Raw genomic sequence first — 12,411 nt, 5'->3', positions numbered from 1 at the left:
CGACCAAAAAGAATCCACATTGCAGCAGAGCATCAATGGCGTCCTACTGTGAGGAAGGACTATAGAGAGCGCCACTGGTCCCCAACACTTCGCTCAGTGGGTGATGAACTTGCTTTGCATGCAGAATGTACCAGGGTCAATTCCCAGCGCTTCCAGTTAAAAGGGCCGGCTAGCAGGTGATGTGGAAGACCTAAGGCTGAGACTCTAGAAAGCCGCTGCTGTCCAGTGTAGATGATAGTGGAAAGGTGGGACCAACAGTCTGACCAGGTACAAGGCAGCCTCCAATGATTTTCTAATGCAATCTGGACCACAGGTAAACTGCTGAAAGGTTCTTACAGTGACAACACCTCTGCACAATTTGTTCATGCAACTGTCAGTCCACACACATTTAACAAGCCCAGGTAGTTTGTGATGCTGGGAACCATGAAGGCAAGTTGTCTATCATACCAGCATTGGCCCCCTCACCTTGGTTACAATGCTGGTGCTGGAGGGAACGTGGCATGCATTTGTTAGTTGCAGTTACAACAACAAAAGTGAGGAAAGAAAAGAAACTGTGCAATGAGGTAGCTAGACTAAAGGTTCTGGTGTTTGGTGGTGCGTGCTGATGGAGTCCCTTGTTCGGCGCTCAAAGGTGACATTGTCTAAGAGGCACAGGGGCGTTAAATTGTGAGTTTAATGTCACTACGTTCAATTAAGCTGTCAGGGAACCGTCAAGGAAACTCGCTTGAGCTTATCCTCTTGGACCAGCAGGAAGGAGAGAACGGAGCCCAGAGAGATTCAGAAACCCTTCGACAGCAGAAGGAGGCACCCTCCAAGCCAGAGCAAACACAGTCCCGCACAATCCCTGCCCATGACTGCCTGGTGCTGCTGTTGCCATGGGCACCGTGGGCGTTTGTGGGGGCTGCATGTTGCTGACAGATATTTTTGTTCTAACTAACCAGAAAGGAACGATCATCAGTTGGGTTTCTGGGAGGTAACACTGCGCAGCTGGGTATAACCAGCGTAGGGTTGGAAGAAGCACAAGGCTTGACATGAGAAATGATCCACTCCCCAAGTCTTTCCCAGAGCAAAGAAATCAGGGGAAATATCCTGTTCTCTCAAGTCACTCCTTTCCCAACCCAACTTCCAAACAAACAGCCCCTTTCTGACCCAGGTCTCATTGTTTTGGCAAGACCACAGCTCTGCGGACTCCAAAGGTCTTTTCACCTGACCCTATATCCTTGCCCTGCTTTGGCAAATGTACACCACTGTGACATTTACCTCTAGGGAGCTGATCACTTTTCTGATTTCCAGCATGAAATTTGGCCCCGAAAGGAACTTCTTCTTCCACCTATTCCTTTCCACAGGGAACTTCAAAAGATAGCCTTCCAGGAGGTTAGGTCAATGAGATCCTGGAGTAGGGCTTTTGCAGTGGTTGCACTGATGCATTGGGCAGGGGGTTGGACTCGATGGCCTTATGGTCCCCTTCAAACTCTACTATTCTATGTTTCGATATCTTCCAGGGAGAATGAATTAGACCAGTGGTCCATCCAGCCCAAGATGGTCTACTTTTGACTGGCAGCAACCCTCCAGGGTTTCAGGCAGAGAACATTTCCAGTCCCCTATGTTACATTTAATTAGGTATGCCTGGGATTGAGCCTGGGATAGGTGCTCTACAGCTCTCCTATACATTTAGCAGGCTTCTATAGCCGTCCCAGGCTGAGATGGAAGTTGTATGTTAACTTGAACCATGAATTGTTTGGTCCAGGGGTTGGACTCCAACTCCTATCAGGCCCAACCAGTATGGCCAATGCATAGGGATGATGGAAGTTGTAGTCCAGCAAGATCTGGAGGGGCACTGGTTTCCCACCCCTAGCTTGTGTATTTAACATATTGGGTGGTTTTATGAATTTCAGAATTAGTTTGGCTGGCTTTTTTTTAGATTATTGTACAACTCTCTGAGTACTATGCTAAAGGAAAGCATTTTATAAAATATTAGTATTAAGCAAAATAACGATGATGGATGTAATCACATTACCATGATTCAGAGGCTATTATCTCATGATTTTTACCTTAAGATAACCCCTCTTTCTACTTCTACTTGGTTTGGTATTAACCACCAGCTCCAGCTCTCTCTCACACACACACCCCATTCACAGTTCTGTTTCCTCTGACACCAAACAGAATGGAAAGTTTACGGCGTTTATCCCTAGGCATTAACATCCACCCTTTCATGGACAAACCTCCCTGATATTTCCTATGATCATTTCACCAGGATGGAGAGGTGAGTCAAGAACTCCCTTTTTTCCCAGTAGCTGCAGCTTCTCTTTCAGCTCACTTGAACCTCCCCCTTGAACATGTAAATAAATCAGGGCTAAAAATGAATTTAGGGATAACTGGATATGTAAAATGGCCCTAGGTTATGTGGGACTCCTTATTTATTTTATTTATTATTGCATTTATATCCTGCCTTTCCCCGCCCTCCAATGAACCCAAGGTAGTATACATCCTCTTCCTCCTCGCCATTTTATCCTCACAACAACAACCCTGTGAGGTAGGTTGGGCTGAAAGTTTGTGACTGGCCCAAAGTCACCCAGTGGGTTTCCATAGCTGAGTGCGGACTAGAACCTGGATCTCCCGACTCCCAGTCCAACACCTTAGCCACTACACCACACTGGCTCTCCTTACATGCATACTGATAAGACTGCTTCTCATAACCCTCTGGAAAAGCCGGGGATGCACTCATATAGGACGGTTACCCTTATCTAAAGAGCCACAAAAATGCCATATACACATTTAATACATAATCTCTCTATTCTAGGAGTACTTAGAGAACACTGTATGAGAATGCTAGGGATCATTAACAGAGTTCTCAGCAGTTTTGATATGGTTTTGTGGCAAGATCATGACAATAAGCCGTTAGATTATAACATATATATGCTATCAATACCCAGAGAATTTGTTGCAATAGTGGGAAAGCTATTCATATAGCACCAGTAATCCTGGCCTCATGTGCGTATTTATTGGCACGTGTCCTGCTCCATTTTGTTGCTGCTTGGATGGTGATCTGTTGTGCATTTTTAGTATTGATTTATGCTGTTGCTTTGGTGCTGATGAGCCATGGCTAATGCAATCAAGAAATCTATCTACCACCATGAAAAAATATAGATTATAGAGATCTCAAATGCTGCTTCTCCAAAAGCAACTGGGTGTTTTTCTAATAGGGCTGTTAAAACATTTAATTGGTTTACAGTATTCCAACATACAGAGGGATGGAGGAAGTAAATAGTAATTGTGTGTGTTTTTTAAACACTTGACTTCTGGCCACCTAGGTAAAAGACATAACGCTTGTAAAACACTTTGAAGTTTAAACATAGAGAGAGAGATTTTAAGTCTCCAAGCATTGGTCTTTACGTAGGCAAAACTGCACAATCCATGCACAAAGGTGGGGGGGGGGGAGCAGACAAGGTCACCCAAAACCATCAGGGGGCTGACACAACTCCTTATGAGAAAAGGTTACGTTTGGGGCTATTTAGTTTAGGAAATGGAAAAGTAAGGAGAGGAGATGCAGTTGAGATGTATAAAATAAAGTTTGGTGTATTTGGTCCCCCCCCCCCCCGTCGCCTCCCACTCTCTCATACGAGAATCCAGGGCTCATGCAGTGAAACGATACGGGACATAGAAAAGGAAGTACTTCATTACACAACGCATAGTCAAACTATGGAATTGTCAATTTGCAGGGGTTTAAAAGGGGATCAGACAAATTCATGGAGGGTAAGGCTATCCATGGCTAACAGCTATATACTACTAGATATGCCTTTGGTCTGATCCAGCAAGGCTCTTTTTATGTAAGGTTTGCAGAAGTACAAAATTATTTAGGAAAAGAACAAACCGTAATGGTGGGAGGACGCCAAAACAACCCACTGAAGGCTGAGTATGCTCAATGGGCATGGGCTATTGACAAACAGACGGAGGAAACCTAGGTAGGAATGGGGTGTCCTGAATGGAAACACTTGCCACTGAAAAGTTTTGTTGCAGGCCCACTTGTAGCGTACTGCAAAAATAAATTTAGCTTACGGCAACTACCTCCTAGGGCAGGGTTCCCCAACCCTTTTAGGCCTATGGGCACATTTGGGAATTGGAGAAACTGCTCTGCGCACCACCATAAAATGCCGCCCATGGATGGGGGTATTCACATAATGGCTGCAGTAGGAACCTGCTAGTCTAGTGTGTGTGTGTGTGTGTATGTGTGTAGAAATAGTGAGGCTGGGTTTGGGGGTAGACTGGGTTGTTCCCTGGCCCCCTAATTTTCTTCTGTCCACTCAGCCCTTTCCTCTCTGTTCTCTCTTGGCAGCCTTAGCTAGACCTAAGGTTTATCCTGAGATTGTCCCAGAGTCGTCCCTGCCTGCTCCCGGGATATCCTGTGTGTCATTTACATGAACAGGAATGACCCCAGGATGACCCCGGGATAAACCTTAGGCCTAGCTAAGGCCTCCATTTCCAGCCTCTAGCCTCACTATTTCTCTCCCACAAGCCCTTTCCTTACTATTTCTCTACCTTCCTCATCATTAGTCTTGCTCTTTCTCTCCCACCCACCTCTTTACATTGCTGTTTCTCCCCCTCCTAGTCTCTACCTTTGCTCCTTCTCTTTTTCTCCACTCACCCCTTTGCCTGAACAGCTGATCAGCAGCAGGTTCAGGAACAGGAAGGAGAACCTGGTTCCCCCTTTTTTCAAATTGTTTAGTAAAAAGAGGGGGAAGGTTGAAGGAAGCAGGGAGTGAAGATCCCTGTTCTAAGGTGATTTAGTACAAATGTGTGGGGACCATCTGTCAAAGTCTACATTATGCTGGTTACAGGACAGGGGGAACACAAAACCTTGGCCTATTGAGGTAACACAATCCCACATTCTGAACATGGTTTGGAAATGAACGATTTGCCCCACTAGGTTTTTCACAGCACATCAGCTGCTTAAATATCAACCGCAGTTCACAGTCCATAGGAACATGTGCAGAAAACGACACTCCCTGTGCCCAGAGCGTATTTGCAACTGCCTCTAGTTGAACATGCAGCAATGGTAGACAAGGGGGAATGCAAAGGGCACACTGAGATTGCCAGGAAAAGCAGCACTTGAAAAAGGAGAAGGCAGGACAATGAACATCCAAAAGTCACCCAAGAATTCCTTGCTGATTTTACCACCAGAACTAGATAGGGTTGAACAGAGGGGACACTGATGCTGCTCTCCAGGTTGACACTGACTTGCAGTGGAAGCCGATTCTCTCACCACTTAGTGGTAGGTGCCATGCTTTGCATGCAGAAGGTTCCAGGTTCAATTCCTGGCATCTCCTGTTCAAAAGGATCAGGTACCAGGTGACAGGAAAGACCTCCTGCAGTCAGAATAGACAATACTGGACTTGATGGGAGTAATGATTTGATGCCGTATAAGGCAGCTTTATACTTTCACGCCTCCTGTGTGGGGTCCCTTGTTACACAGAACATGTGTGTGTAAGTGGGAGACAGACAGACAGACAGATGAATTCAACTCCCTTGGTTCTTCTTTGAACATTGTGAGGCACTCCGTTCAAGAGACCTCTTTGAACTTGACAGCCTGCACAAGCTTAACAAATGCTGGCCCAGTCGTAAAAGATCTAATTTTTCTAGGAGCGCCACAGACAGAGCACTAAACCAAAGCAGCAGAGAGTGCTGGAAGCTATGCCAGCACAAATGATAGAAAAGGTTCCTCTGCGTTAAGATTCAGATACAGACACACACCTGTGTACGCACAAATGTACCTGTTTAGATAAAATGTGTTTATTATTGCAAGCAGGTAGAGAGAAAATGTGCCACAAACAGAACGGCCAGGCCTAGAGTCCCTTAGGACAGCTCAGACAACACCAACACTGCCCTGCTTCATATGCAAACTGTAGTTTGCAGATGTAGACAACCAAAATGAAACAGAGTGCTGAAATCAGCAGCTAGAAAGATCAGCCATTTTCCATGCAGGAGGGGAAAGATACGACGGGAAATTAAAAAAATTAACAAAGAGTGAACTTAGTCCAAACTTAAAACAATTTGTGGCCCACCATGTCATGTTTGGTAGGCCTACCGAATGTTTGATCAATCCCCTTCCTAACCCATTTTTGCAGTGAGATAGCAGAACTGAAGGTTTATCAAGCCCCTAACGGCCACCATACAGAACCGGAGGGCTGGGTTCAGCCTGAAAAGTCACAAAGTGTGCTGTTTTCTCTGTCCTGCTTAATGGCAATGGTGTAGCTTCTGAACTCAACAGGAATAGAAAGCAAGCATAGCCACCAGAAGATACAGACTGAATGCACATTAGGCAGGAGCATTTCTGCTAGAAAAGAAGCGTCCTGGGAAATGTCTTTTACTCGCAGGAAGCTGGCCTATGATGCAGCTTTGCATAAATGCACGGCTTAATGAATTGGCTCAGCACAAAGGCTGAGCTGGAGATCAGGCGTTGGAAGCAAGCTGCATTTCTCCACATGTCCCCACTTTTGTGGGCCGACTTTAGTCCCCAGCTTTAAGTGAGCAGACCTCGTTTTTGTTTTGTGGTTTTAAGAGGAGGTATTTTGTGTGACAAGAACAGTCAACGTTTTGTACATAAATCTTGTGAAAAGGCCAAACGCCTGTAGGAGAAAAATCAAATATGAAGTTAATAGTCACTGCCAAAGAGGTTTCCCCGCACATCCTTTGCCATCCCTACTTAGCACCTTGTACTGCTGCAACTTGTATTCTGGGGAAAGGTTATTTTTCTTCTAGGTCCAATTCATCCAGCGCTGGACTGTAACCTCCACTAAGCAGCCCAAAGAGAGGACAAAAGTTTGGGCTGGGGAGACCTCTTGAAGCTCCTTAATTTCAAAAGCTGTGCAGGAGCACATCCCCCCCCCCAAAGAAAGGCCCCCATTTGGATCATCCTACTTGAGATTTGCCAAAGGAGTCTTAGTGCTCCTTTTATAGCACTACTCAAAGTCCACTGGAGCTGCACGCTCTCCATTTCTGCAGGAGCCCAAACCCAGGCAGTTGCAGCTGGACGCCCACAAACAGACTTCTAAGATTTACTGTTGCTTTCAACAATTTAAGGCTGGGGGAGGAGAAACAAACGCATTACGGAGCTAAAGAAGGGCTCATGTCACGCCAAGTCTCACTAAGCTCTTCACAGCAGGTGAACTGCTTGGGAACCACCCACAGTACTTTAGGAAAACCTGAAAACACTTGCCTGGTTGATTGTAGGTGCTTTAGAAATAACGAATTCTTATTTAAAAAATGAGAAGTGCTGATCAGTAGCTCAACCTACTTGTCTTCTTTTGAGGAAAGTGACTCCTTTTAATGGAAACTATCCCAGAACATTAGAATACGGGTGGGCAGGAAGGGACTTCAACTCCCGGTATTCCTGGACATTGGCCATACTGGAAGGGGCTTCTGGGAGTTGAAATCCCAAACATCTGGAGATCTACCTTTTGCTTATCTCTGCACTAGAATAATGAAACACACCTATGCTGCCTGTACTTTATTCAGGCTATAGAGGGAAAGCTGGTCCGTCCATAAGGTGATGCTTGGGACAATGCAATTGCAAGCGTTCAACAGCCCATTCAAGAAGGCACAAAATGATATAACATGCAAGATGGTGAATGTGAATAGCAACCATTATCTTGGCAGGGAGTGGCCATAGTATCAGGCACTTCCCTCTCTACTTACTTTTATACCCCCAAGAAAGTAGGAATACTACAAAAGCCTGATCTCCAAGCTGCCCTTTCTACTGCCAACTCGGGCCAATCAAATTCCTTGTCCTTCCCTGAGGGATCAGGTCACTTGAGATCAGCTACTGCTAAGCCAAATGCAACATCTGTTTCTAATGGCAGCTGATGCCACCATCTTCAGAAGCAAGCACAGGGTGCCTTCCAAAAAGGACCCTAACACAATCTGTGTGTGTATGCATGTGACTGGAATTCCTGCCCCACCCATCACACCACAGCTGAAAATTTGCCCGTTTCAGTGACTGCTTTTGTGGCAAGGCAGCTGCTGCCCACGGGGCATGGAATGTGCAAGAAAGCACATAACGGAATGGCCGCTCCCTGTCCAAATAACGGTTGTTACTTGCAGGCAACGGCATCTACTTGCATGCCACAGCACTTTCTCTCTTCTGAATGGGCTGCTGGAACACCTGTGCTACGACATTTCCCAAAATTCACTTCATGAACAGCTTCCTCTCCACAGCCACCCCTGAATGAAGCACAGGCAACATCAGTGTTCTGTTAATCTAGTGACCTGGGAAGAGACGAAAAGCAGCTAATCATACATCTCAAAAAGGAAGGCAAGTAGGTGGCAAAGGGATGAGCTACTTCCCTCCTCTATGAAACTGATCTGAGCTAAAGACACAAACGCAAACCAGATACACAACGCATTCTGTTTTCAGCCACCAGCCGATTCAAAGTCTGTGCGTGCAAGCATTTTACTCAAACGGGATCTAAAATGATGCAAATGTTAGCCTAACGCAAGCTAACATTTGATGAAAAGCAAGTAAGCTTTCCCGTTGCACAGAATTCCTTTTGTGCAAGCTAAATTTTCACCACTTTTTCAATACAGTTGAGGCAATGAAGAAATAATCTGAGCCAATTTGGATCCTATGTGACTTTCTTGGGTGTTCACTGCTTTTCACCTCCTCAAATGACAAGTTCATCCTATTCTCTAACCTGAGTGGGCTATCAGCTGTGTGTTACACCTTGCCAGGAGGAGGAGGGAGAGGAGGAGGGTGATAACCGGGGGGGGGGGGCAGAAGAGGAGAGTGCCAGATATTCTGTCCTCCTTAGACTTTCAAATGGCAGGCATGTACTTATTAATAAATCTGGCACAGGCCCCTTCCTTATTGGTCTGTCATGACCAAATTAAAATTGTCTATAGTGAAAGACTTCAGCTGAAATCCCGTAGTGGTCATTAGTTTGCTTTTGATTTGTCTGAAGATGTGATGCTTACCAGATTTGCTTATTCAGAAGCCAGGGGCTTTTGCCAATCCTGTGCTCCACTTTTGGCATCTAACAGTTGGTGGAGCAGGGATGGAATAATTGAACTAAGCTCTCAGAGTGCCAAACACCTACTGGAAGGCTTCCTCCTCCTCAATGGAAATGAATCCCAGGTTACTTGGTGGGCTCTCTTGCCCCCTTCAGCCAGTTGTCCAGGTTGCAGTTCTATAGGGTATACTGAGCCTCACTAAAGGGTATACCATGCCTCACCAGTACCATATACATTATAACAATTAATTCTCTTCTTCAGTATAAAATTCTGCAGATGCACATTTAGCCTTCATATTCAGCAGTTATGAACACACCTAAAATGTGTTTTGCATTTTTATATGATTAGGCCAGTCTTCCTCAATCTGGTGCCCTCCAAATATGTTGGACTCTGACTCCCATAATCCCGCAGGTTGAGCAAGGCTAGGTTAAGCTGTTCTTGAAATGTTGCCTTTGTTACTTTTTTTAAAAAAATGGCAATCAGACATGTACCTATTATTAAATCTGGCATAGCCATCTTCCCAGTGATCCAATTTCTTATTTATACGAAAGCATAGTTTATGTAGCTGCCAGAACAACTGGGATAGGTGAACATTTCCTGGCAGCATCTAACATGCCTTGCGAAAGCAAGAAGAGGGACCTTCTCAGGAGCAATGATCTTTGCTTCCTCAGAAATATTTCTCCCTACTTTCTGTATCATATTGTCAGCTGAAATGAAAGTAATCAAAAGCAAGACACTTCAAACCAAATGGCACACTGAGGGATAGATTCAGACAAACAGTTGAAGTGGTAAAAGCTACCACTTGCTGATTTTTTGAGCATCATGACACTTCATCCGAAGAACTGGACAAGAACCAAGAGCGGAGCTCATTTCCTCTTGGAAAACACACATGGTCTATCTGTAACCAGGCAGAGTTGAACACCCTCACTCTTTGCTTTATAGGAGAAGACTCTAACAAAGGGTCACCATGCTAGAAGATTACCCCACGCTGGCTTCATCAACTCAGTCTCTGCCATAAGCTGTTTGTCGGACTTAAGAGCCAAACTAGATCACAAGTGAAATATGTGATTGCATTTCACATATCTGCTTTGTTTTTGTTATTTAATAGTAGCCATAGAGGGGGGAGCAATCAGAGAAGGAAGTGGAAGCAGTTGGGGGAGAGACGATAATAAAAATCCCCTATGGAGGAAAGCTACAACTGGTGTTAACGGCAATTTCCCTTCTGGGGCAAATACCAGCTTTGGAGTGGTGGTGGGCAAGATTTTTTTCAGGAGTGCAGTATTTGTGTGTGTGTGTGTGTGTGAGCATAAATCCCTTGCTCCATGGTCATGATTGCTCCTCCTATTGTGTGTGTGTTTTTTTAAGACAGATATATATGAAATGCAGTCAAGCACTTTATATATCATAGGGAGGGTAAGAAAGGATGTCTAAGTTCCGAAACTTACTGGCATGGACATTTGGGCAAAACCAAGAACAAAGTGAGATCAACAGCAAAATGCGGCACTCTGAGCACCAAGTAACCCAGCCGCAGAAAGCAGGATGGAGACCCTCTGGTTTTCCACTTTTGTTTTTCTTCCTAATCTGTGCCCGGGCTTCACAGACCACCACAAATATTCAGCTATCAAGTGTCACCTTCTATTCTGGCTCCTTTTCATAATTTGTCAAAGCCCAGCAACATTTACCTCCTGCTGCTAGGGCCTCGAAGACCAAACTTAACAATTTAGATTCCGCTGAAATGACACCGATTGCAGATTGCCAGCGTTTAAAGAGGGCTGCACTGCCCGATGCCATAGGGAGATGGGGTTTCCTAAAGCTGGAAGGAAGGGGGGAGAAAGAGAGAGAGAGAGAGAGAGAGAGAGAGAGAGAGAGAGAAGGTAGCTTCAAATAAGCAAGAGAGAAGCTGCCATCATTTCGCCAAACTGCATCTATTTCTGAAAAAGGGGTGGGGGTGGGAGAAAACTGCCTTTAAGCAACCTCCCCGCCGCCCCGCATCCAGCAGCAAATGAATCCATTAACGAGAGAAAAGGAAATGCTACCAGCAGCCTCTGGTTGCCGTGGCGACACAGTACGTAATGCTGCTTTCGCTAGGTTTCCCCCACATACATATCAAATACACCAACCTGGTGCTCGAGGGAAGGAGTCACCCACACTTACATCTCAGTTCGCTCTCTGCCACCCCCCTCCCCAAAACGAAACCCACATTCTGGCCATTTTAAAGTCTGCATTTTACAAACAAGCCCAAATATAACAATGCAGGGACAAAAGGGCTCATTGATGTCACTGGCAGCAGCAGGAGAAGGAGGGGCCTGGCAGCGGCATCAGTTCCATCCTTCTATCCCAGGCACGTAGGCAATTTCCCCATCCTCGCTGCCGTCATCAAAAGTGCACGGCCCCGGGAGAGATGTTGAACATGGAGGGATCAAACTTCTGGCCTCGGAACGGGGAGCCTTCAGCATCCCAGCCCTTCTTGAGCATCTCGTGGACTTTCTGGAATGACAACACAGTCGTGTTAAAGGTCATGTGATATGCAGAATGCTGCACATTGGCTTAGTCCTGACTCTGGCTGGCACACTGGTTAATTGACCACAGCCAAAGGCTGTCAACTGTCCTAGGCTTGTCTGAATCTTAACTATGGTTGTTAAAACAGCTTCATAAGCCATAGTTTGAAGTTGGCTTGTTTCGAATAATCCATGGTTAAGATTAACCACAACTTGTAGGTTTTGGAAAACAAAAATGGAGGATGCTTCTGAACTGCTCTTTCTGGTTGTCCCAAGAGGAGAAGATAGGAAGTGGGGAAGCATATGAGTAAGTGTGGGTGGGTGGGCGAAACCTAGACTTGTTCCCATCCTGATATACCATAATGGTTGTGATAAACAATGATTTATCGTGATGTCTGAATGTAGCCACTAAGTAACCTTACAGAGCTTTTTATTTCATTATATCATTTGTTAGGAAAAGTAGGAGTGAAAGCTATTTGCTCTCTAAGCCCTGAAGCAGACAGAGACAAACTAAGCAGCACAGCACAACTTTTTGTACTGTCCACCTGCTATAAACTATCTGACACAAGCTTGAAGAATTGGCCTTCTGCCTACTTAATGCCTTTAAAAACTGAATTTAAAACCAATTGCTGTTTTTATTTTTTCTTGTTTTAATTTCTTTTTCTTCCTAATTTTATAACTGCAAGCTAACCTTTGTGTTTCAGGTTTAAAAAAGCAAAGAGGAGAACAGTTCACATTTATAAAAAGCTTGACATTACTAAAATATTATAATTCATTCATTTCATTGTTTCACAATTACAGTTAACTAATTTGTTTCTGTAATTAGCATACCTATAAAAACTGTTGATTAAAGTATTTTTCTTTTTCCAACGAAAACGTTGAACAATACAAAGTTTTTCTAAGAAGGTTA

General features: G+C 44.8%; 1 protein-coding gene across 1 annotated transcript in view; it reads right to left on the bottom strand.

The window, feature by feature from the left end:
• Positions 1-5,765: 5,765 nt before the first annotated feature.
• Positions 5,766-12,411, bottom strand: part of NUDCD3 (NudC domain containing 3) — a 61,132-nt gene continuing 54,486 nt past the window's right edge. The window contains exon 6 of the mRNA XM_063139586.1: positions 5,766-11,490. Coding sequence (XP_062995656.1) covers positions 11,380-11,490 — 111 coding nt within the window. The 3' untranslated portion in view covers positions 5,766-11,379. The remainder of the gene's footprint in view (positions 11,491-12,411) is intronic.

Source organism: Elgaria multicarinata, chromosome 12 (assembly GCF_023053635.1).
Source record: "Elgaria multicarinata webbii isolate HBS135686 ecotype San Diego chromosome 12, rElgMul1.1.pri, whole genome shotgun sequence".
Lineage (NCBI taxonomy): Eukaryota > Metazoa > Chordata > Lepidosauria > Squamata > Anguidae > Elgaria > Elgaria multicarinata.
The sequence above is the reverse complement of the archived record's forward strand: the minus strand, read 5'-3'. Positions and strand labels throughout refer to the sequence as shown.